This window comes from Bufo bufo, chromosome 1 (genome assembly GCF_905171765.1).
Source record: "Bufo bufo chromosome 1, aBufBuf1.1, whole genome shotgun sequence".
In the NCBI taxonomy this organism is placed as follows: Eukaryota; Metazoa; Chordata; class Amphibia; order Anura; family Bufonidae; genus Bufo; species Bufo bufo.
Genome location: NC_053389.1, coordinates 760,095,052 through 760,121,796, shown reverse-complemented (window position 1 = coordinate 760,121,796; position 26,745 = coordinate 760,095,052). Strand labels below are relative to the sequence as shown.

The 26,745-nt window shown below is 47.0% G+C and overlaps 1 protein-coding gene across 2 annotated transcripts; it reads right to left on the bottom strand.

The window, feature by feature from the left end:
* Positions 1-952: 952 nt before the first annotated feature.
* SLC20A1 (solute carrier family 20 member 1) lies at positions 953-26,401 on the bottom strand. Of its 2 annotated transcripts, none has more exons than XM_040414600.1 (11): positions 26,229-26,401; positions 16,128-16,748; positions 15,444-15,584; positions 13,559-13,644; positions 10,932-11,028; positions 6,201-6,320; positions 5,712-5,978; positions 3,316-3,877; positions 2,917-3,102; positions 1,260-1,344; positions 953-1,128 (listed from the first exon to the last, which is right to left on the bottom strand). In XM_040414600.1, exons 2-11 carry the CDS (start codon positions 16,471-16,473, stop codon positions 967-969), a joined length of 2,052 nt encoding a protein of 683 aa, XP_040270534.1. In that variant the 5' UTR covers positions 16,474-16,748; positions 26,229-26,401; the 3' UTR covers positions 953-966. The 2 variants fall into 2 exon arrangements, with proteins under 2 accessions (XP_040270534.1, XP_040270535.1); XM_040414601.1 differs by lacking the exon at positions 26,229-26,401 and adding an exon at positions 18,707-18,856.
* Between the last annotated feature and the right edge of the window lie 344 nt (positions 26,402-26,745).

Sequence of the window (26,745 nt, the reverse complement as noted above, 5' to 3'; positions counted from 1 at the left end):
CTGTAAAAAGCGGTTGCTGAATTAGTGCTATTTTATTTGACTTCACCAGTAACAAAAGCTGATGACAAACCAGTAAAATGGACACTATGCTGGACAAGATTCCCCATCGGCATGGCCAGATCCTGAGTTACTGGCACTGCACTTTCACCTGGAGTACACACATTCCATAGACAGCACATCCTCAAAGATCGACACTTTGGATTCTTTGTTTTAAAAAAAATATTAAAATTAAAAAAAAATCATGGTTTCCTAGATCTGCATAAAACATAAAAATAAATGCTAAATCTAGATACTATTTGAAGAAATAACTCCTCAGCCTCCTCATCCATTCTACAGCCAAGCTGATTTGCAAGCCTAGAAGGCAGCGAAGAAAAAGGATATGTGAAAAAAAATAAAAAATAATCCTCCTGTGATATAAAACAAGATGCACAAACATTTACAGTGGAAAAGAACAGGCGGACGTACAGGCAGGTCTATATACAGAGAACATTAATACTGAGGAATGATCGCCATGTGCATACAGGTAGATTGGGTTGATTTGTAATATTCTAGCGCAGGCATGCCCAACCTGCAGCCCTCCAGATGTTGTAAAACAAAAACTCCCAGCATGCCCGGACAGCCTACAGCAGGGCATGGTGGGAGTTGTAGTGTTACAACAGCTGGAGGGCTGCAGGTTGAGCATCCCTGTTCTGGCGCATTAAAGCAGTTGTACAGCACAAGGGGAGGAGGGGGAGAGAGTCCTGTTTAAATCCACTTTCTACACCTGAAAGTTATTTTCGTCCACCCATCAGGGAGGGCACATTGCATATTCCAGGTCTGTTAACTCAAGCCCCTCATGCAGGGACTGGGGTGGGGGAAGCAGAGTCGCTTGCATCCTGTTGATAGTTGCATTGCACTGATGAGATATGTGCAGTGGATCTGCAGTCCTGAGCGGAGATTTCAGATAGCAGGGAATTCAGCATCAAATCATACTTTAAGGATTGCGTACTTGAAGAGTGCCATGATGCCAGCGCTGATGAGGCCCGAAATTGGCACGGTGACAAACCAAGCCAAGAAGATATTTCTGAAGAGACGCCAGTCCACTGCTTTTTTGGATCTAAGCCATCCAACGGATACAACAGACCCAACCTGTGGAGAGGAAAGGCTCAATTATCTGAATGCAGTTTTTTTTGTTTAAACCAACTAATAATAGCTCGCCCAGAAATTTCAAGACAGAGGGAGTGAATCTCTAACCTAAAGTGCCAGCCACTCTCACTCACCTTACAGTGCGTCGTGCTGATGGGGAGACCAACGTTTGAAGCAATTACAACTGTCAAGGCAGATGCCAACTCAATGCTGAAACCACTGGAATACAAGAGCACACAAAATATTACCTCACAACCCAAGCAAACTAGATAAAAAAAGGTAACTTATCACATGCTAAAGAATGGTTCCATATAGGCAGGTAAAAATAAAGGACCGGAGAGATTTTAATTTTAGCGCCTTCGTTTCATCCTCCCTGCCTTCCAAGGCCCACAACTTTCTATCTTTTCAGTTCTCACAGCCTTAAGGCTCATACACACGACCGCGAGCTGGCCAGGCCCGCGCTGCAGACAGCAAATTGCAGTCCACAATCCACGGGCACTGACTGTGGGGCAGCCGCATGCGGATCGCGGACCCATTCACTTGAATAGGGTCAGCATCGCGAAATAGTAGTGCATGCACTACTTTTTTCGGTGCAGAGGCACAGCCAGAATCACCACGGAAGCACCCAGTAGTGCTTCCGTGGGGTTCCAATCCGTGCTTCCGCGCCGCATCTTCAGGTTTGCGGACCCAATCAAGTGAATACGGCCACGGCGGGGTAACGTTTGTGTGCATGAGCCCTTATTCTTCTGCAGGACAAGTTGCATTTTGTTTATTGCATAATTTAAATGCATCTTTATTGAAAAATAAAGGAGACGGTTCTTTGCTGGTCTTAGGGTACTTTCACACTTGCAGCAGAGGATTCCAGCAGGCAGTTCGTCGCTGGAACTGCCTGCCGGATCCAGCAATCTGGACGCAAACTGATGGCATTTGTCAGACGGATCCAGATGTGGATCCGTCTGACAAATGCATTGAAATACCGGATCAGTCTCTCCAGTGTCATCTGGAAAAACGGATCGGGTATTTTTTGGGCATTTTTAAAGGTCTGCACATGCACAGACCGGAAATCCGGATCAGTTTTGCTGAACACTTAATACCTAATACACTTCAATGTAAATTAATGCCGGATCCGGCATGTGTCCAGTATATTTGGCCAGAGAGAAAACTTCAGCATGCTGCGGTATTTTCTCCGTCCAAAAAACATAAGAGGGACTGAACTGATGCATCCTGAACAGATTGCTCTCCATTCAGAATGCATGAGGAAAAAACTGATCAGTTTTTTCCCGGTATTGAGCTCCTGTGATGGAACTCAATACCGGAAAACTTTAACGCTAGTGTGAAAGTACACCAAGATACATTTCCACTATGTTTTTTTATGCTAAAAAAGACGGAGTATTCTGTGTCAGAACAATTACAGAAATACCAAATTTACATTTGCGAGGGTCCGTGGCATGACAAAAAAACTGGTGTATCTTATTTTTTCCATTACAGCATTCACTGCATAGGAAAATCGCTTCTATTTACTAGTTAGGACACTGCAATAGCGGATTATTTTTTTATGTACAATTGGGAAGGGGGAAGAGATTTTAAATATATATATATATTTTTGTTATTGCACTGTAATTTTTACAGCTCTGCAGACAGCTCACTATGCCTTCACACGGTCCCAGGCTGTTGAAGCAAATGATCATTGCCCTGCTATTTTGCCATGGGGGCTTCGATCTGCGGGATCTATATACACACACACACACAAAATCAGCATACATAGTCTCATTTCTAAATGTAAAGACTTACCTTGAGGGGGTAATTGGGGTCAGATCTTTGCCCATTGTCTGCATAACCCTTCGTCCCCAAACCCAGAGACCAATACAGATACCAATCCCTCCGAAGAGGAGCAGCCAAATAGGGGTCTCAGCCTTGGTGGTTACATCTCCAGTCTCATAAACCAGCCAAAGTGCAACCAAAGGACCAATGGCGTTGCTGCAGGTGACAAGAACAAAGTTACTTCAAGCTAATAAAATGAGACACATGTAATACATGTATACAGCATTGCTCTAGAATACCAGAAATCAGCAGACAGGCCATTATAAAAGAATCTCACTGTCCACCAACCTCTCAATGCAGTAGCCGAGAGCAGTTACAGTGCTTAAGTGAAAAAAACAGAACAAGTAATTAATTTCTGCCATTACTGACCTGACATCATTCCCACCATGTGCAAAAGAGCCAAAGCAAGCAGTAAGGATCTGTAAGAACTGGAAGAGCTGAGACACCTCGGGCTTGTCTTTATCATGCCATTCTTCTAGTGAGGAGTTGCTGCTTTTCATGTTGGCAGCCTCCTCTACTGCACAAACTTCTTCATGTCCTTCTGCGCCAACATCCTGGTGTGTGTCTGCCACTGCGTTACAATAACTGGTGTAGCTGTCCATGCGAGTGCGCTTCTTCCCATCAGCTCCGGGCCAGGTTAGTTTTTCAGCCTCCTCTGGGCGTGCCTCTGCCTCCTTGTTCCTGAAGGAATCCAGAGGCATCCCGCAGATCGCCATGGTGTAGGAGGTGTAGCTGTTGTTGCGGCGCAGCGGCTTCTCACCGGAGTCTCCCATGCAGTCTCCCACTTTGGCCAAGTGCAGTTTGTGCAGCAGATCTTTGTACAGACCAGAATCTTTGTGCACGGTGTGATAATGATACTGCCCGTTCGAAGACATCTGGTTGCTAACGGTCTGGTTGAATTGTACGTGATTTCCATTTGGCAACTGCACGGCTGTTAAAAAAATAAAATATAATATATAATCTATACATACACGTTTTATAAATTTATTGCAGCCAACCCCCACAAAAAATAAAAACAATTTTCCAGTCCCTTTAAGATCTGGATGAGCCAGGTCAAGAGTAATTACCACACTGGCCTGCAGGTGGCACTGGAGGGCAACTGCTTTTACAAGGTGTGGGAACAGTTAACATGTCTATATATAAACAGCTTTTATGTTAACTTGAAAGTTTAGCACAGAGATAAGTCATGCCTCACGTGGAAGTCACTTATTGAACGGGTAAACAACCTGTCAAGTGACCTGCTCAACTGCAGAAAGTGGGTGAAAGGCAAAAACTCACTGCTGCAAATCCATTCTCGGTCATATTTAAATGAGAGAATTTACTGCTTGATCAGGCACAGGTAGATTAGCTGCAGTAAATCTAATATATATATATATATATATATATCTATATATATATATCTATATATATATATATATATATATATATATATATATATATATATATATATATATATATTAAATGATGCCTAATCGAATAAGCAGGGACACACTACACTGCATATTTGTGACTACATAAAGAATTACAGCGAGAGATCTGTGCGGCTAAAGAACACACTGAAAAGAACGCATCACGTGGAACAAGAATTGAATGAAACGGACTTTGCAAGGTTTGTCTTGTGGCTACGTGACTAAAAGTGCACACAAAAAATCCAAGGAATGGTGGGCGGTTCTTGAAAGCGCAGTGAAGTGCGAGTAAAGTTCACATGACGTTACTACTGGTTTGTTAAACCACTGAAAGGTAGGGATACGCAAATTGATTTGTCTCATCATAAAGAGTTCTTCGCCTGTGAGGGACGTCGTCTCCACTGCTGTAGGCACAGGCAAGAGATTTCAGGGACAGACGAGATGTCAGGCCCTGTCAAACGGCAAGGGGGGGAGTGGTGCATCTTCAGCAGTGGGGATAGCCCCTCACAGGTTAAAGACTCGCTGGTGAGATGAACCAATTTGCTTAAAGGGAACCTGTCACCTGGAGTTTGGGTATAGAGCTGAGGACATGGGTTGCTAGATGGCCGCTAGCACATCTGCAATACCCAGTCCCCATAGCTCTGTGTGCTTTTATTGTGTATAAAAACAGATTTGATACATATGCAAATTACCCTGAGATGAGTCAGAGCTTGAAAATATGACTTCTCTGGTCACACAAGTAAGATATGACTTATGTTAATTTGCATATGTATCAAATCGTTGTTTTTTTTACACAATAAAAGCACACAGAGCTATGGGGACTGGGTATTGCGGATGTGCTAGCGGCCATCTAGCAACCCATGTCCTCAGCTCTAAACCCAAAATCCCGGTGACAGGTTCCCTTTAATTTTACTTAAAAGGGGTATTCCAGTTAGATTAAGTTATCCCCTATGCACAGAATAAGGGATAACTAAGACTAGTTGGGGTTCTACTGCTAGGACCCCCACCAATCACAAGAACAGAGATAACCCCTGAAATGAATGGAGCCGCCAGGTAAGGCAGGCGTACAACTGCTCCAGTCACTTCTATGGGAATTAGTACAGATCTCAGCCATTTCCAGAACTCTCATAGAAATGAATGGAGTGGGCACGTTCATGCCACTGTGGATCGGGGATAACTTAGTCTAATCGGAATACCCCTTAAAGCCTACAGCACTCCGGACTGTGCATTTCAGTGCAGCTCTAAGCGCTAACTGTGTGGGAACGCAGGGCAGTAGGAAAATAAATAGTGATCTGGACTCATGTGGATAATAGTCCAAACAGATTCCCCTTAAGAGTTTTACATGCCACTTCAAATTACCATTTACTGGCTGGTCAATGTTGGTCTCCATGCTCCGACACTTCTCCCTCTCTGGGACTTCAAAGTCACCCATCTTGAAGCTCACTGTCCGCTCCTCTGCAGCCCGTGATGGCGCAGACACCATGTCCAAAATGGGCACCTTGGTCTCTGTAGAGATACCGCACTCGATAGGCAATTTCACATCTGGTTCTGGATTCAGGATGTGGCTTTGGTCCATATTCTTTTTGTCCATCAAGGGAGATTCTGACGGACTGGATTTCATTTCACCTGAGAAATGGAAAAAGACCACACAGAATTAGCAGACGTTTAATAGAAAAATCCAGCTAACGCCATCACAAACTGATAAGTTATAAGCGGTCTGAGAATCCACTAATGCCCCATAGAGACCCGTTTGCCTGGTGGGTCTCTCTTTCATTTGAGTCGCAACGCTCAGCACAAAAAAACCCTCTATCTGCAATTCAGAATACAAGGTGACAATTAGGCACTTACGTTCTATCTTCTTCTTCATCCTGGGACAGATTATGAACCACACGACCAGGGCGCAAATCACAGAACAACCCACAGAGATTAGGATGACGCCCCACAGGGGAATCTTGTCAAATCCAAGCACTGGAAAACAAAAAATAGACATATGAAAGCCATCCCTTTCAGAAGAATCTTCCAAATGAGAGAGGAGTCAGCAGCTCTGGAATCCAAAGGTCCTGACGATGTTACTGAGGCAGATATTTCATAGGTGTAATCAATGGTTTTACAACCTTCCTGTCAAGAGTCTAGAAATACTGGTGAAATGTGACTTGCCACCAAAAAAAAAGCAGCTAGAAGGCTTCATCTAACAAGTCTGGCATGTGGATTCTTACTGCCAGCCACCTACTCTAGCCTTGAACCATGGCTTGGTAAGGTGGGGCTGATGCAACATGTTTCCAGTCTCTGGTCAGATATCGATTTGTGGTTGGAATTTGCCCATTCACCGATTGCCACCAAAACAACCTCCCATTCAGATGAATAGAAGAGACTCAGAAAAGAAATCTGTGGCATGTGAACATACCCTAGTCAGTCATCTGCTCTGACATTAGGATCGCATCAGCTAGTAAAATCAAAAGGAGAAAAGCTGCTGTGTACACTGCCGGCTGTATAAGCCCAAGCAGATGATCAATCACAGCCATGTCACAAAGGTTGACAGGGGTCCTCATTAACACCTGACTGACAAGGTGAGACACTTGGGTCTTATAGAAGTCATACAGACTTTAGTGGGGTCTGCTGCTAGTCACCTGGAACTGTAAGGTGCTGGTAGGGTCTCGTTGATGCTACTTTAACACTAGCGTTCGGGGCTCCGCTTGTGAGCTCCGTTTGAAGGATCTCACAAGCGGCCCCGAACGCATCCGTACTGCCCCAATGCATTCTGAGTGGACTCGGGGTCCGCTCAGAATGCATCAGTCTGGCGGCGTTCAGCCTCCGCTGCTTGCAGCGTTCGGGTGTCCGCCTGGCCGTGCGGAGGCAAACGGATCTGTCCAGACTTACAATTGTGTCAACTCCGTTTGAAGTTGACACAATATGGCTCAATTTTCAAACGGATCCGTCCCCCATTGACTTTCAATGTAAAGTCTGGACGGATCCGTCTGAACAACTTTCACACTTAGAATTTTTTCTGAACTATAATGCAGACGGATCCGTTCTGAACGGATCCAAACGTCTGCATTATAGGAGCGGATCCGTCTGGGTAGACACCAGACGGACCCGCTCTGAACGCAAGTGTGAAAGTAGCCTAAAAATCACCCTCAACACAGAGCTGAAAAGCAGCACCCTAGTAAACGTCTTGCTTTTGGGCCTGGTCCTTTTCAACCATACTATTGCTCAGGAATGACATCCAGAGCCAAGAGACTTTTTTTTCATCCAAAATGCAGTATTTCAGCCAACCTTAAAGGGGTATTCTGGTAACTACAGGGTACCACTTAAACAATGATGGGGTTAACCAACACCCCCACTCAATGAAAAAAGGGGAAGGTCCATTAGGACAGGACCACTGTTCAGTGAGGATACCAGTGGTTAGACCCCACTGATCAGTTAGCCACATATCCATTGGATAGGTTTTAACCAGTAGCAACCAGAATAACCTGTAAATTTGGCGGCAACAACGTATTTTAGATGAATTCTCAGAACTTTGGAGGTTATGTCTGTGCGGTTGACAATCTCATATTGGGCTTTGAGAAAAAAAAAAAACAAACAAAAAAAAACTGTACTCAATTGGCTGGACCCAATACAATGATTTACAAGCGAGATATTATAAAATGTGACTTAATGACAATTATGAAGGATTCTGTTTGGTTTTCTACATAGTTGAGAGTAGGCAACTGGAGAAAAGCACATTTGTAGCTTTAACAGCTATAGTAACCTGTGACCACTGAGGAGTCCGATGTGTACAACGCTTAGGCCCGTTTTAGAAGAGCGTGTGCTGTGCAGAAATCACTCCGTTCAAGCGTCATTTCCCATTCTAGACACTGTTCGTTTCACTGCATTATACCGATTTATTAAGCTGTATGTCTGTCCATAGCCTCACTGCTACAGAATTATACTGACAGCATTAAGTCAGTATAAGGCCTCTTATACGGTCCGTGAGCAGCATTAATCGTGCGCACGGGAGCACACAGCATCCTAGATTACTAGGATGCTATGCACGTCGGGCCGCCCGCGGGACCATTGTCCCGCTCTCAAGATCATATGCGTGAAGGACAATAGCCCCACGGGCGCCCCAACGTGCACAGCGTCATGTAAACTATGATGCTGTGTACTCCAGTGCGCACGATCAATGCCGCTCCGGGACATATGGCCCACGTGTCACAGAAGGCATACGGTCGTGTGCAAGAAGCCTAATTCAGTAGATACAGGTCATGCAGAGACACCGCTAAATAAAATTTGTATACTGCCGTGAACTCCTGTGGAACGAGCAGTGTTCAGAATGGGAAATCACGCTCAAAAGGAGTGCAATATCCACATAGCACACACTTGTCTGAAACTAGCCTTAGGCCCCTTTCAGACGAGAGAGAGTTCCACGCATTGCAGCAGCTCCCGTCCTCACCTCCTAGCACTGATGGGGGTCTCATAGCATTATATTGATTCATGATGTTATGTAACCCTTACAGTTCTGGAGTGTATAGAACACTGACAATGTTGTTCGTGTTATCCAATACATTCTAGAACTGTAAGGGTTACGTAGCATCATAAAATCATTATAATGCTATTTGACCCTTGCAGTGCTGGGAGGTAAGGACAGGAGCTGTTGCATGCTCAACGCTGCGAGTCAGATGCGTGGAACTCGCTCGTCTGAAAGGGGCCTTGGGCTGTATTCACAGGTCATTAATTGGCTGCAATTTTTTGCAAACCTGCAGCAGAAAGCACATCAACCTGTGGATAGGGGGATAACTTTGGGTTGTTCCCAGTTCTTGTTTCCCCACTAATACTTACTCCCCACCCACAAGATGGGGGAAAAGTATCTGATCACTGGTACCACAAACATTCAGAAGAACGGAGATCCCAAACGAACTCGAGAATGGAGCAGGATTGCGCTTACATAACCACTTCTCCATTCTCTATGTGCTACCACCTCCCTATGAAAGGGTTTGTCCCTCTAGCCAGCCACTTAGCACTGATTGAACAATATCAGTGTGCAGAACCCCCCCCCCCCAAATTGGTAACACCCAGCTGTCAATCCATAGATTTATAGGAGGAAAAACTTAGGGACACCAGAGCGTTCTAAATAAAAAATAAAAAAAAAATTCTATTGAATTTCACAGGGGAAGGCTCATGCATATGAACGCATTTTTTGTCCAAATCCAATGCGCAATTTCTATGGGTCGGATGCGGACCCATTCACTTCTATGGGGCCGGAAAAGACACAGACAGCAGATCATGTGCTGTCCACATCCCTTCCATCCGCAAAAATATAGAACATGTCCTTTCCTATCCTTGTCTGCATTACGGACAAGAATAAAACAGTTCTATTATGGGCTAGACGTTCAGTTCCACAAAATGCGGAACACACACACAGCCAGTATCTGTTTTGGGGACCCACAATTTGCAGATCGCAATACAGGCTACAGTCATGTGCATGAGCCTTCACAGATATGGCAGCAGGGATCACAGTCCCTCTTTAAAGGGGTTTCTCAATCTAAGGGCTCATGCACACGACCATATGCCCTCCGAGACATATGTCCCAGAGCGGCATACATGGTGTGCACGGGAGCGCACAGCATCCTAGGTTACTATGATGCTGTGCGCATCGGGCAGCCCACAGAGCTATTGTCCCGCACTTATAATATCCTATGAGTGCGGGACAATAGTCCCACGGGCGGCCCAATGCGCACAGCATCTTAGTAACCTACGGTGCTGTGCGCTCCCGTGCACACTATGTATGCCGCTCATACATTCGTGTGCATGAGCCCTAAGGGAAAAAGTTCTGCTTTCTTTCTAATATACCTTGAGTTTAATCTCCCCACCATGTTTAAGATCTGCTTGCAATCACTGAATGGAAACCATTGTGTTGACATCCAGTGGTAAGCCCGTGTGTACCCCCCCTCTCATTCCTGCTCTCAGTAAGGCCCAGTTCACATATCAGTTTTTTTGAGCCAAAACCAGGAGTGGAGGCTACACAGAGATAAGGTATAATGGAAAGATCTGCAGCTGTTTGTGATTTTAACCCGCACCACGGAATATAAACAAAACTGTTTCCACTCACTGACAGCAAACGGTCTTATATCTCACAATTTGAGATCAGAAAGTTGGACAATTTCCACATACTCCATTTCTATTTTCTTGTGGACAGTGCAGGAACTGGTCCTTTGGAGGACCCTTTCTGACAACTGCCCCAGCTATAGTAGTTGTAGGAGGGGAGAGAGAGGAAAAAGAAAAAAAAAAGGGTATAAATATGAAATTCTTCTGCAGGATCTTCATAGCCATCGCCGCTGCTGAAGGGGAGGGGGTTGGGGGATAACTGCACTGTTGGAGAGCTGAGAGGAAATGGCTGTAGTGATCCAGCCAAGTGGGTTAACTAGTTAGGGTTAGAAATGTCAGCATACACTAGCCTGCAGCCTTCTGTAATGGGCACAGGCCAGCAGACTTCTAGAAGATTTCAGTCCTGCAAAGTAAAAGTAGTAAATTGTGGATTTAATGGCGGGCTCAAGAACAAAAGGAAGCAAAAAGACCTAGTGCTTTGTAAATTTTACTTACGAGGTGCGCCGGTGTACATGATGGAGAACAGGTTTATGCCGATCGTACAGGCGTAGAACACTGGCAGGGCACGCAGTCCATTGGGTACAGGGTCAGGCTGCAAAAACAAAAAAAGCAAGAGATCAACATGGGCACATGAACAAGGTCTACAACTACTAAAAATAGGAAAAGGTCTAACGTTAATGGTCACTGGCACTTCGTTAGTGGAAATGCTAGACTAGGCCAATGAAAATACTAAAAGACTACTGATCTGTCTCCTGGTTGTACAGTCTACACCGATTAAAAGCGGTTATCGTCTTGCAGGTATAACGGCTAGTAAGACAGGCCTGCTATTTTAATCCTGCACAGATGCAGCGCTTGGGATTACAATTTATGCCCTCTCATGGTCATTGAGGACTGTGCAAGCCCGGCAATGCTTAGGTTGTATATGGGTAGGCAAGCAGGACAGTCTGCACACAGAACCATATGAAGTACTAAGATCACAGAATAACGCGATTACGTACAGTTTCAACCTCCGACAAGCCAAAATGATCAGAATATGCATGACCACTGTTAGGACAGAGGCAAACGAGGGGAAAATGCAGTCTGCTCAATGGCTTCTTGTGAAAGATTGCTGTGAAAAGTACAGCAAACACATAGCGAACTACTGTTAGCTCTTTGTCATATGGACTGTACAGAAACCAATTTAAAGGGGTTAACCGATAATTTATATGGATGGCCTATCCTCTGCATAGGTAATCCATATCAGATCAGCAGAGGGACCACCTCCAATCTGCTGTCACAAGTGCCTGGCTCTGCAGCCTCTTCCTAGGCCATGCGACATCATCGGTCACGTGGCCTAGTTACAACTCTGCCCTATTGAGAAGAATGGGGCCGAGTTGCAATACCAAGCACAACCACTATACGAAGTACGGCGCTGTGCTTGGAAGCTGCAGGGAGCCCGCATGGTTCACCAGAGCTCCGGTGAGTGCCGCGGCTCCCTGTAACAGCTGATGCGATGACCACCTATCCTGAGGTTAGGCCATCATGTTATTTACTTGGATAACCCCTTTAACTCTAGGCATCCATTGTAATTAGTGATGAAAGAAAAGGAAAGTTCATGGAAAGTGTTGTACGGACAGGGAGAGGTGTAGAAGCGCAAAGGAACAACATATGCAATGAGAATGTTACAGGAAGATGCGCCACAGGCTCTGGGGTGCACATCAATCCTAATATATTATGCAAAAATATACAAAGACAGCACATTACACAACCCGTTATACCAGGGATGGCCAACCTGTGGCTCTCCAGTTGTTAAACTACAACTCCTACCATGCCCTGCTGTAGGCAGTCAGGGCATGCTGGGAGTTGTAGTTTTGCAACAACTGGAGAGCCGCAGGTTGGCCATCCCTGCTTTATACCATTTATGGCGCTGCCTCCCCTGTCTCAGTAAGTTCTAGACTTTGCATGGAGCACCACAAAATGTGATCGCCGCACCAAACTCCTCTCCACTACAGTTGTGTAGTAAATAGTAACACGAGGGGAACCCACATTCTAGTTACTGGTGAGGCCCTAACCACCAATACTACAAGGCCTCATGCACACAAATGCATTTTCTCTCTCTATTTTTGCGGACTGTATGTGGAACCATTCATTTCAATGGGTCCTCAAAAACGGAAGTTACTCTGTGTGCATTCAGTTCAAAATAGAACATTAGTCCCATTATTGTCCACATTACGGACAAAGATAGTACTGTTCTATTAGAGGCCAGCTGTTCCGATCCGCAAAATACGGAATGCACACTGATGTCATCCGTATTTTTTGCAGATCACAAAATACATATGGTTGTGTGCATGAGGACTACAGGTGACATTTCCTTTGTGGGACAACCTCAAAAAAGTGGCAAACTTGACGTGTCGCACTGGATGTTGTTGAAGATTTGGACGCAGCTTTTGTCCAATGCACTGCAATGGGTGAAATCCATTACACATCTGGTGGCATCGTGCAGGGATTTATTAAAGCACTTGAATAGGAATTTAGTTTTTAATTAAAAACATTTGTGAAGCCCAGTGTGGCAACTCTGACACTAGACATTGGGATAGGACAAAATTTCGGTGCAGCCTTTATCGATTTAATGAAATAGACTCTGTAATCATTAATCCCTAAATATTACACCTTTCCTGTACGATCCATGTAGTTTACATAGAGGTTTGTGAATAGGACAATAGGTCCACAACACAGATTTGATTTCAGTGGCTCTTCCATCGGCCACTCTCCAAACTGCATTATTTTTGGGAGGACTGTCTCGTAGGCTACATTTACAGTAGTGTTGTGAATCTGGTAGCCTGATCCAACTGGCTGTTCTAGCATAAAATGCCATGCGGACAAAAACTTCTGCGTGCAGCAGCATTTGTCTGAACAAGAGCCAGGAAAGTGGCCAGATCAACAACCGATCCTATTAGTCAATGGGGATCCAGCACGACGCGGTCCTCTTCGGTGAGCTCTGGTAACCTGATCCTGAGCCGGATAAGGCTTAATGGAATTCAAATTGTGAATGAGGCCTTAGACTCTGCGCTCTTTACGCATGCCAATACCAGCTATTCTTTAAAATACGTTAGAAGTTGTGGCAAAAAATACTGAGTCCTTACCTTGCGAAGAATGAACCTTCTTACAAGGAAAAACAGCAGAGCAGACATGATGCCGGACAACAGAGGAGAGATGAACCAGGACAGCACTAGGAGAAGAAATAAAAGTATATTTACTGCACGCCCGGATGAGGTGTCACATCCAATCACTACATTATACAGAAAACCACCGCTTGACTGGTCCCATTCCAAAAGCAGCTTTACCCTCTGTCTCAGAGAATTAAAATCGGCCATAGAAGCAGAGGCCTGGGAAGGTCATGTGGAGCTGGCGATTTGAAATATTTAGTAAGATTAGGGCAATTACTTTCCCATGAAAGTCATACAAGTGTCACATGACGATGTGTACAGCTATCACAAGTTCCTTCTTGAAGTTAATTTTTACACACAATCCCATTGTAAAAGGATCAACTTTACAATCCACATAAATCAAAGTGAGAAGCCCATGAAAAAACATCCCCAAAGACTACTATAAAACCTGCTTGTCTGGAGAGATCCTGGATGTTAAAGGAGTTGTCCCATTACAGAGACTTAAGGGACTGCTTGAGCCCCCGCCAATCATAAGAACCGGTCCCTGTACTAGCTGGTGGAATGGGGTGACAACCAGGTACGCACACTGGCGCTCTATTCATCTCTATGCGGCTGCTGGAGATCGCCACGGGCATGTACTCCATCTGCGGCAGTGGCATAGAGATGACTGGAGCGGCAGCGTGCATGAGTTTTAATTGGGGAATGCTGGGTTTCTGTGATCAGCGGAGGCCCCGGTGGTCGGACCCCCTTTATCCACAAGATATGGGAGAAGACTTTATAACGGGACAAACTCATTTTTTCTTAGCTCAAGGCTAACATAGCAAAAAGTTTTTTTTTTTTTCCACATCTGGTCATCTCTGGATCTCTTAGACCCGTTTCACACCAATGGTAAAATTGATGCCACAGGCTGTTCCGGCCGGGAACAGCCTGCCAGATCCGTTCTTGATGGCAATCTGTCCAGCCCCATTGTCTATAATGGGGTCCGGGGGAGATCCAGTTGCAACCCGGCAGATAATGCATGCAGCGGGTAATTGTCTGGCCAGTCCTCAGCATATTTGCCAGGTTGCTGCTAGATCTCCACTGCACCCCCTTATACTCAATGGGGTTGAGCGGATTACTGGCAGCGACAGCAAGGACGGATCTGACAGGCTGGATCTGGTTTACCTTCCGTGTGAAACAGCCCCCTACTCAGGTAAAGACCAGACACAGGATTTCCTCAGATAAGACCACTTTATTCAATAAGCAAGCCACATTAAAAAAAAAAAAAAAAAAAAAAAAAGACTAACGTCACCTATTTCGATGTTCATTAGCAAAAAGCCTTAGGCTACTTTCACACCTGCGTTTAGGTCGGATCCGTCTGGTATGTGCCCAGACGGATCCGCACCTATAATGCAAACGCTTAGATCCGTTCAGAACGGATCCGTTTGCATTACCATGAACAAAAAAAAAAAAAAAAAAAAAATTTTTTTTTTTTTTTTTTTGTTCATGATAATGCAAACGGATCCGTTTTGACTTTACATTGAAAGTCAATGGGAGACGGATCCGTTTGAAAATTGAGCCATACTGTGTCAACTTCAAACGGATCCGTCCCCATTGACTTACATTGTAAGTCTGGACGGATCTGTTTGCCTCCGCACAGCCAGGCGGACGACAAACGGAGCCAGACTGATGCATTCTGAGCGGATCCGCATCCATTCAGAATGCATTAGGGCTGGACGGATCCGTTCGGGGCCGCTTGTGAGAGCCTTCAAACGGAACTCACAAGCGGAGCCCCGAACGCTAGTGTGAAAGTAGCCTAATTAGTCACATCATAAAAGGCACAGGGTGGGGTGGGGGCGTGTGAAGAGGGCCAAAGACTTACCGATTCGAAGCAGCTCCGTCCATTTCACGCCCTCCTGTCCTTTAGCCACCAGAGAGAAGCCGATCGTGGCTCCAACAATGCAGTGTGTCCCAGAGATCGGCAGTTTCAGGAAGGAAGCTGCAAGTTGCCACACAGCAGAGCCTGAAAACCAACATGGAAAATTAGGTACGCTTGATAGGGGACGTCACATAACCAAACAGGAACCTTCTCCAGGTCCTACAGAGTCCATGTGCAATATCACCGTGGCAGCACCTCCATCGAAAAGCTGTATGAAGTGGCCACTGTGCTTCCTTGAGCGATTAGGCCAGGCATCAGCAACCTCCAGGTGTTCTGAAACTACAACTCCCAGAGTGCTCAGTTCAATTGTATGGGAGTTACAAGAACGGCAAAGCAAGTCTGCATGCTGGGAGTTGTAGTTCCACAGCAGCTGAAGCGCCGAAGGTTACTTATCCCTCTCTTAGGCCAGTCACACTCAAGTGAATGGCGCTGAGCTGCAATATCAAGCACAGCCACTATACAATGGATGGCGCTGTGCTGGTTGAGCTATGAGGAGGCTGTGACGCTCACTAGAGCTCTGGGGATCAATAGGAAAATCCCAGAAAACCACTATAACAATGATCCTGGCATGGAGGAGAGCATCATAAGAAAGGTGTCTATGCAGCGGGGCCTGGCTTGTGTACTCACCAAACATGGAGCTGATGGAACCCGCCATTAGCAGCTGCTGAGTCGTGTTGTACATGGTGACGTCAATCAGTCCTTTCCGGATGGTTTCACTCACTTTAGCGCCCAAGAGAACAGATCCCACGGTTTCAAAGATGGAGGCCAGAATGCAAGCTTGCCTTAACGTCACCACACCAGAGCCCACCGCCGTGCCAAAGGAGTTTGCTACATCGTTGGCACCAACTGAGAAAGCCAGCACAAACGCTATGATAAAGCCCACCACCAGCATCCACAGGTAGTCGGACATTGGACCCCCCTCCTGGATGCCGATGGTACTGGTAACTACGCTGAAAACGGTTGTCGATTCCATAATTTTCTCTTTTTTTTTTGGCTCAATGTGGAAATAGATTATAAAAAAATAAAATACTATGTAAACAAAACAACGTAGAGGTATGAAAATAATTCAATAAATTACTATAAAATTAAATATGCAGTAAACTGAACGGGGCCGAGAGTCTCGGACTGAAGTCTTTGCTATTTGCTCTGTATGGAAATTGTTTTTTGAGAGGTCCTTTGGCTCTGGTGGGTTACAGGTGAAGAAACTTCCATGATGCAGAAAACAAGGAATCCGGCAGACTCTTCATTCTGGAAGAAGAGAAAGAAGGCTTCAGAGAGAGAGCGAACACTGGAGAGGAGCGGTGAGCGGCTAGCGCCAAGATACGGCCGTGCCACCAGCAGAGCCCTTTTTATGGGCATTTTGGGAATACTGTGAACACAATTATTTGAGGTGTGTACTTCATCTGGCGCCGCTCCAGACCATAAGCAGAGGAAATGACTGAAATTGACCAACAGGTGGATTGGTTTTGAACCCAGAATGTGCTATAAATCAGCCATATCCCCCAATAAAAGGGATTAGGGATTACAGCGGAGAATAACCGGCGGCGGTATAATGATCAGCCACCGACATCCTGTAACCTAACCATATAACCATAAAGACAAGCAGTAAATATCCGCTAGAAGCAGAACGACCTGGACGGCTTCCCCGCAAGCTCACACTTCATCTCGTTCACACCAACGTGTGATGCCAGTTACCTGCAATACACAGGCACCGTTCTGTGGCCATTCCGCATCACGGACGCTGACCCATTCATTTCAATGGGTCCGCAAATCCGGAAACGAACACTGCGGAGCAGGCCATGGAAGCACCACGAAGCGCTTCCGTGGGATGTCAGTCTGTGCCTCCACAACGGAGAAAAAAAAAAATATTTATATTTTGTGGTGCAGACGGATCCATCGATGGTCTACGATCATTGTGCCCCAAACACAACTAATATAATACTAAGAAGAGGGGGAGCAGAAGGGAGGGGCCGGGGCCACCAGTGAATATAGTTAGTATGCCCGAATACAAACGTAGCCTGCATGTGCCGGCCATATCCCATACCGGGCTTCTATTACTGCGCGTCGTGATCCGCCGCAATTAACCCCCACTGATCGGATACTGACGACCTACCCTAAAGACAAGTCCGTTTTCTACCTCCAGAAACCCCCTTAAAAAGGTGAAAAATAAATAAATGCTGGATCCGTTTTGCCGGATGACACCGGAAATACAGATCCAGCATTTCAATGCATTTTTCTGACTGATCAGGATCCTGATCAGTCTTAGGGTCCATTCACACGTCCGTGTGTGTTTTGCAGATCCGTAAAACACGGACATCGGCGATGTGCGTTCCGCATTTTGCGGACCGCACATCGCCGGCATTCTCATAGAAAATGCCTTTTCTTGTCCGCAATTGCGGACAAGAATAGGACATGTTCTATTTTTTTCGGGATCGGAATTGCGGACCCGGGCAGCACATTGTGCTGCCCCATATAAATGAATAGGTCCGCAATGCGGAACGAAATTGCGGACGTGTGAATGGACCCTTACAAATGCCATCAGTTGGCATACGTTCCAGCAATGGAACTGCTCGCCGGATCCCTCCGCTGCATGTGTGAAAGTGGCCATAGACGTCCCGATGGGGGACACCGCTTTGGGCCTCATGCACAAGTCTATTTTTGTTCTGCATCCAACCCACATTTTCTTGCAGATCAGCACAGCTGCCATCTGCGCCCATGTCCTATACGTGCCCGTTTTGCGCCCCCTGTGAGGCACCCACACGCCGCCGTTCTATAGGCGCCACAGGCTGGAGGGGGGGATTTACTCCAATCATTTAATCCCATGACTTCTCTTTTACAATACATTCCTACAGTTGCCAAGCAATTAAGAACGTTTCAATTAAAGCCCGCGCCAGTCTCCCGCGGCCCCCCCCATAAGCTGGACCAGTGGGCACATGCCCGGAGCCCGGAGGGGGGTGTGGACCTGCACGTGAGACGGGCATGTAGAATAAAGAGCAGTCCCTGAAAGACTATGGGCACCAGTACAGTCCAGCTCCGGGCAGGATGATGAGAGTTGTGGTGACGCTGCACGGCTCAGCAGAGCTATACGGTGACGGGAGATGTACGGCCACACCAGAGACAGGCGGTACCGCAGCGGCTTTCACCTTGCCGCCCTCTCCTGCGGCGACAGCGCGTCCTCCCGCCCTCAGGCGGCGGGGGCTTCTTACCGTGTACCGAGACGTGACGGCTGAGCTCTCCCGGCGACCCGCTGCCTTCACTTCCCGCTCGATTTTGGCACAAAGGCGCAAAACTGAAGGCACCGGGAGGAGGGACTGCGGTCTGGGCGCCAAAACGGCCTGTTCGAACAATCCAGTGATCGCTGAGTGATGGGGGAGGGGCGGCCTCAGCCCGTACTATATAGTGTAATGTATACCACCGAGTACAGCTCCTCCTGTCTATAGTGTTATATACACCTATATACCATGTGTACACCTCAGCCCGTACTATATAGTGTAATGTATACCACAGAGTACAGCTCCTCCTGTCTAGTGTTCTATATATACACCTATATACCATGTGTACACCTCAGCCCGTACTATAGTGTATACCACAGAGTACAGCTCCTCCCGCCTAAAGTGTTATATATATACACCTATATACCATGTGTACACCTCAGCCCGTACTATAGTGTATACCACAGAGTACTGCTCCTCCTGTCTATTGTGTTATATATATACACCTATATACCATGTGTACATCTCAGCCCGTACTATAGTGTATACCACAGAGTACAGCTCCTCCTGTCTATAGTGTTATATATATACACCTATATACCATGTGTACACCTCAGCCCGTACTATATAGTGTAATGTATACCACAGAGTACAGCTCCTCCTGTCTATAGTGTTATATATATACACCTATATACCATGTGTACACCTCAGCCCGTACTATAGTGTATACCACAGAGTACAGCTCCTCCTGTCTATAGTGTTATATATATACACCTATATACCATGTGTACACCTCAGCCCGTACTATATAGTGTAATGTATACCACAGAGTACAGCTCCTCCTGTCTATAGTGTTATATATATACACCTATATACCATGTGTACACCTCAGCCCGTACTATATAGTGTAATGTATACCACAGAGTACTGCTCCTCCTGTCTAGTGTTCTATATACCATGTGTACACCTCAGCCCGTACTATATAGTGTAATGTATACCAGAGTACAGCTCCTCCTGTCTATAGTGTTATATATACACCTATATACCATGTGTACACCTCAGCCCGTACTATATAGTGTAATGTATACCACAGTGTACAGCTCCTCCTGTCTAGTGTTCTATATACCATGTGTACACCTCAGCCCGTACTATATAGTGTAATGTATACCAGAGTACAGCTCCTCCTGTCTATAGTGTTATATATACACCTATATACCATGTGTACACCTCAGCCCGTACTATATAGTGTATACCAGAGTACAGCTCCTCCCGCCTAGTGTTCTATATACCATGTGTACACCTCAGCCCGTACTATATATAGTGTAATGTATACCACCGAGTACAGCTCCTCCTGTCTATAGTGTTATATATACACCTATATACCATGTGTACACCTCAGCCCGTACTATATAGTGTAATGTATACCACAGTGTACAGCTCCTCCTGTCTAGTGTTCTATATACCATGTGTACACCTCAGCCCGTACTATATAGTGTAATGTATACCACAGAGTACAGCTCCTCCTGTCTATAGTGTTATATATACACCTATATACCATGTGTACACCTCAGCCCGTACTATATAGTGTATACCAGAGTACAGCTCCTCCCGCCTAGTGTTCTATATACCATGTGTACACCTCAGCCCGTACTATATATAGTGTAATGTATACCACCGAGTACAGCTCCTCCCGTCTATAGTGTTATATACACCTATATACCATGTGTACACCTCAGCCCGTACTATATAGTATATACCACCGAGTACAGCTCCTCCCGTCTATAGTGTTATATATACACACCTATATACCATGTGTACACCTCAGCCCGTACTATATAGTGTATACCACAGAGTACAGCTCCTCCCGCCTATAGTGTTATATATATACACCTATATACCATGTGTACACCTCAGCCCGTACTATATAGTGTAATGTATACCACCGAGTACAGCTCCTCCTGTCTATAGTGTTATATATACACCTATATACCATGTGTACACCTCAGCCCGTACTATATAGTGTATACCACTGAGTACAGCTCCTCCCGTCTATATAGTGTTATATACACCTATATACCATGTGTACACCTCAGCCCGTACTATATAGTGTATACCACCGAGTACAGCTCCTCCCGCCTATAGTGTTATATATACACCTATATACCATGTGTACACCTCAGCCCGTACTATATAGTGTATACCACCGAGTACAGCTCCTCCCGCCTATAGTGTTATATATACACCTATATACCATGTGTACACCTCAGCCCGTATTACAGTGTATACCAGTGTACAGCGCCTCCCGCAATACTATGTGTACACCCCTCCATAACTATACATATAATATAATGGTTATACACCTCAATATAAACCCCTTTCCCCCCCGGACCCCCTATACACACTGCTCCCCTTTACCTCAGCAGTCTATATTCCCCTGGACCCCCTATACACACTGCTCCCCTTTACCTCAGCAGTCTATATTCCCCTGGACCCCCTATACACACTGCTCCCCTTTACCTCAGCAGTCTATTCCCCCCCCCATACATACTGCTCCCCTTTACCTCAGCAGTCTATTCCCCCCCACCCTATACATACTGCTCCCCTTTACCTCAGCAGTGTATATTCCCCCGGACCCCCTATACACACTGCTCCCCTTTACATCAGCAGTCTATTCCCCCCCCTATACACACTCTGCTCCCCTTTACCTCAGCAGTTTATTCCCCCCTATACACACTGCTCCCCTTTACCTCAGCAGTCTATATTCCCCCGGACCCCCTATACACACTGCTCCCCTTTACATCAGCAGTCTATTCCCCCCCTATACATACTGCTCCCCTTTACCTCAGCAGTCTATTCCCCCCCTATACACACTGCTCCCCTTTACCTCAGCAGTCTATTCCCCCCTATACATACTGCTCCCCTTTACCTCAGCAGTCTATTCCCCCCCATACACACTGCTCCCCTTTACCTCAGCAGTCTATTCCCCCCCCACCCTATACATACTGCTCCCCTTTACCTCAGCAGTCTATTCCCCCCTATACACACACTGCTCCCCATTACCTCAGCAGTCTACCCCCCCCCCCTATACACACTGCTCCCCTTTACCTCAGCAGTCTATTCCCCCCCTATACACACTGCTCCCCATTACCTCAGCAGTCTATATTCCCCTTCCCCCTATACATACTGCTCCCCATTACCTCAGCAGTCTATTCCCCCCCCTAATACACACTGCTCCCCTTTACCCAGACCAGTGTAGGATGCATGTGGTCAGGACCAGTGATTCATACGCTCCCATGGCTACCTCTGTACGAGTCATGTCTTGTATTTACAATAAACATCACAGATACATTGTTGCAAAATCCCGTCAAACAATACAGCCTCTGGGGACCATTACTGGTCACTGGGCTAGGAGCTGAAGCCAGCATGACGACGCTGCCAAGTCATTTATGAGGATCATTGCTGCGCTCATCACATAAGACTTCAGGTGGAGATCATTGACACATTATAAACCTAATCTGAAGGGACGCACCCTGCACTCATGTAGGTCACATTCACCGACAGGGCGTCTGCCATATTCCTTTTGCATTTCTCCATTACCAGTCTCCCGGTAATTGGGCTCCTTGCAGGCCGCCTCTATACACTGGCTATAGGTTCTAACCATAGGGCTCCATTCACACCATCCTTTAGGCCTCCAGGGTTGTGCACATTTGGGGGGCGGGTTCGCCTCCCACCCCTTCCCGGCCAGGCCTGCGAAGGAAAGCTTTCTTAGGGTACTCTCACACTTGCGGCAGAGGATTCTGTCAATCCGGACGCCAACTGATGGCATTTGTCAGACAGATCTGGATGCGGATCAGTCTGACAAATGCATTGAATTACCGGATCAGTCTCTCCGGAAAAACGGATCCAGTATAAAATTTTTTTTTTTGCATCTTTAAAGAGGTCTGCGCAAGCCGGATCCGGCACTAATACACTTCAATGGAAATTAATGCCGGATCCGGCAAGTGTTCAGTATTTTTGGCCGTAGAGAAAACTACTGCGGTATTTTCTCCGTCCAAAAAACGTAAGAGGGACTGAACTGAAGACATCCTGAACAGATTGCTCTCCATTCAGAATGCATTAGGATAAACTGACCAGTTTTTTCCCGGTATTGAGCCCCTGTGACGGAACTCAATACCGAAAAAAAACAAAAACGCTAGTGTGAAAGTACCCTTACCTGCTTTCCGGCTCTGGTGTTCTCAGGCCTTTGCCGTTTTGCTCAGGTTATAAAAACGTACATTTTGCCGCCGCTGCAGCCAATCACTGATCGCAGTGGTGACCTGCTCCTCTTGCGTCATGACAAGCAGTCACATGGAACAAGGGTAGCGGATCACTGCCGAGACCAGCCAATGGCTGCAGCGGAGTCAAACCAGCCAGGGACCTGGGAGAGCAAAGACCAGCGCCAGCAGGTAGGCAAACATACTTCCCTTTGCAGTTCTGCCCAGGAGAGCAGGGTTGCCACATGGAGGGGTCTGCCCAAAAAGCTTCCCAAAGATGGATAACGTGAAATCCACCACAAAAAAAAAAGTTTTCTCCAACCTACGTGGACATACCACCGTGTCTGCCGTTCTTCTCACACAGGGGGCCACTGTATACAGCTTTTTCTAGTGGAGCCCTATGGGCAAAATATGACTAAAGTTGGGGCCAGGAGATGTCTGACAGCAAGGCACAGCATCTAGTACAATGCCCACCCAAGGGCAGTGTAATCTGTGCCCCCGGGCAACAAGCTATGCCCCCCCCCCCCTCTACAAACCACTATAGCTATAACTATTTAGTTTCACAAACACTTCTAAACTTTTAAGGGTGCACTAACAGACCCCAATGCCCCCTGCAAGTCATGTGGGAGCTGGCGCGCGCTAATGCATGTGCTGGCAGATAACTGCAGCTGCTGCCAGCACCGGTACGACTTCTGAGAACAGCGGCCCCCAAGGTGACGCTAGGTGTGGCCATGGATAAGACAATGTCTTCAGCTCGTCGATGGAGAAGACGGACATGACTTCTCCTGCACCAGAGAGGATGTGCTCCGCCGGGTGGGCTAGGGCAGGCTGACTCACTCCAGGTGACGACATTTCCTCTATTACACAAAGAGGCAGCCGGCTGGGTCTGGATGTCCCAGTACTCAGAGGCAGCACCCCCTCCCACCCCTAGCTGGGTGCCTCTCCCAAGGCCACATGACAAAGGGGCAGCAGGGACAATCTGAATTCACCAGAATCCTACGGGCACAGCAGGACGGTCAAAGTGCCCTTCAGAAGAGGGAACGTCCCCTGCAGTGGTTCACGTGCAGCCATGACCACAGGAGATGAGGAGGGTGGGATGAACTTGACTCCACGACTTCCTACAGACAAACTTGCAGAACGTGTAGGTTTAGCCCCCCCCCCCCCCAGGGCGCGTCTACCATAGACAATTGCAGGTAGTCACGTCTGGATCCAGGGTAACAGGGGTTAACCGTAGACACGTTTCCGATTCACAAACTACAGGTTAAAATATAACTATGCGACAAAGAACCGCCAGCGCTTAGCAGCCTGATCGATAAAGCGGATCTGCGCGCTACCAGAGAGAGCGACAACCGGCAGCGCACGCTTCCCAGCTGTAAGTTTAATAATACGGCTCCTCCAGGGCAATGGAGATCATCGTGAGCCCAAGGTCCCGGGCACCAGTTACTCAACTTGTGTCGCAATCGGTGCCAAGAGGCCAAATATGTAACTCATTACATGCCACCATGCCAGCTGTAGTCACATGTGCGATTGTAGTGTGCGGCCCACGGGGTCTAGGGAGCGTGCATGATTCATCACACCGACCACATGTCGAGGGCCCTGAGGCTTGGAACTCATGTTAGGGCTCCTGGCACCCCCACCAATCAGCAGCAGCACCGATGACGGGATAGCGCCTTTCACTGTGTAGTGGTCAGAGCCAGTTACTGCAGCCACGCTAAAAAGCTGACCACTGGGGGGTGCCGGGTGTTGGATCAGATATTAATGGTCATCAGTATAAAGGCACCGGAGAGCCCCTTTAATTTATTATTAGCTGTAAGACGACAGCTTTGGGGGGGCCGGTGTTATTTTGATCGCACAATTGATGGCTGATGATCCAACGCTCGTTCATCCGACAGCTACCAAAGGGGGGGGATTATATACAGCAGCTCCTCTGCCCAGAGAATAAAAGGATTGGACATGCTGAAATCTAACTGCCTGATCCTGTCCATTAGACAGTCAATGCTATTCCACCTCCCCTCAACTGGTAAAATGGGGGGGCAATGGATGTATTAGTAACCCCGCCCACTCTAGGGATATGTTCACACAGCGCTAGTTCTGACGCAACGATTCATTAATATAAATACGCGCCGGACTCCTCTGCCGCTACCTGTGGACGTGTCCTTCCTCCGTGGGAGGGTCCATCCACACCTGCAGGTTTTTGATACTAAAACAAGTGTGGATTATAAAAGGAGAGGGGATGTATAAAGGGCAGATACTACCCTTTTTGGAGCGCACCCCTGGGGCGGGCTTTAAAGATTACATAAAAAAATAATCTAATCAAAGCCAACATGTGAAAAGACCCTTAGGGCTCGTTCACACTAACTTTTTTTGATCTCCGTTTACAGACCCATTCATTTCAATGGTTCCGCAAAAATAGAGAAAAACGGAATGTACTCCGTATGCATTCAGTCTCCGTATTTCCGTTCAAAGATAGAACATGTCCTATTATTGCCGCCAATCACGTTCCGTGGCTCCATTCAAGTCAATGGGTCCACAAAAAACACAGAACACATACAGAATTTACTCCGTATGTCTTCCGTATCCGTTTCCGCTGAGCCATATATTGAAAATTTTATGCCCAGACCAATTTTTTCGATGTAATTACTGTATACGCCTTACAGAAAAACGGAATTGAACCGGAAACACTACTGAAACAAAACAAATAAAAATGGATTAAAAACGGCCCGCAAAACACTGAAAAAGGCATAGTGTGAACGAGCCTCTACAGTTTATAAAAAAAAAGCCAGGAAGAGGGGGCGCTAATAAAGGATGTGCAGACAGACAGCTCCGCGCCCGCGGTGCCACCGGAGCGCCCCTGCCAGCGTTGGACATCACATAGTAACACCCCCCCCCCACCCCCAAAAAAAAAATACAAATCCATACCTACCAACTGCTATATGGGGGTCCTCTAAGGTTATAACTCCTAATAAAGGTCACCCCCCCCCCCCCATACATCGATGATCTGCCCTGCCACCTCGGACCGTGAGCACATAAGCGCCTAGTGTTCAATTAACGCACAGAAACCGCAGCGAGCTGTCATATTGCCACTACAATAGAAAACGGTTCTATAAAGTCCGTACGATTCCCAGATGAAAGTCAGCGACTGATCGCGACCGATAGATCGGAACAGATTTTGGTCGGCCGGGAGCGATCGGTAATTACGAGAAGCAGGGATGTAAGCAGAGTCTAATACCGGCCCTGCCCCCACACACCGGTGCGGCACTCACCACGGGATGCCCGGTAGGTCCTAGATTCGCGTCCTGACAGTCGGTGAGAAGCCGGTTGTCAGATCTTCGCCTGCGCCATATTAAGAGCCACGACCTCGTGTGCGCAATATAAGAGACAACCGGGGGGCGGAGCCTGAGCCCCGCCCAGCTGTCATTCATTCCTTGCCAGCAGCCTCCCCGCCGCTCGGTTCGGGGCGGGAGTCACCGGCTGGGCTTAACGTATGGAGCCGCTGACAGAGAGGTGACGTAACGGCGACCGGGTGCGAGGGGAGAGGAGGAACACCGAATACCGGGGGGAGCAGGGGGGAAGGGAATGGGAACGAACCACGTCTGACCACGCCCACTAAGGGCGCCGATTGGTGGGTTAAGGGGAGGCTGATAGGCGTCACTTGTGACGTCACGCGAGGGGGGGGAGCCGGTGGGCGAGGAGTGACGAGAAGTGGAGGAAGGAATGAGTGGGGTGAGGGGGATTCACGGCAGTGGCCTCCTGCAGGGGGTGACCCGCCGCCATCAGCCT

Bases quoted from the DNA above. Each gene is read 5' to 3' on its own strand.
- SLC20A1 (XM_040414600.1), bottom strand. From the start codon at position 16,473: ATGGAATCGACAACCGTTTTCAGCGTAGTTACCAGTACCATCGGCATC. The intron at 11,029-13,558 runs GTAAGGACTCAG...TTGTTTTTGCAG, and splicing joins GAAGGTTCATTCTTCGCAAG to CCTGACCCTGTACCCAATGG. The intron at 1,129-1,259 runs GTGAGTGAGAGT...TCCTCTCCACAG, and splicing joins TCAGCACGACGCACTGTAAG to GTTGGGTCTGTTGTATCCGT.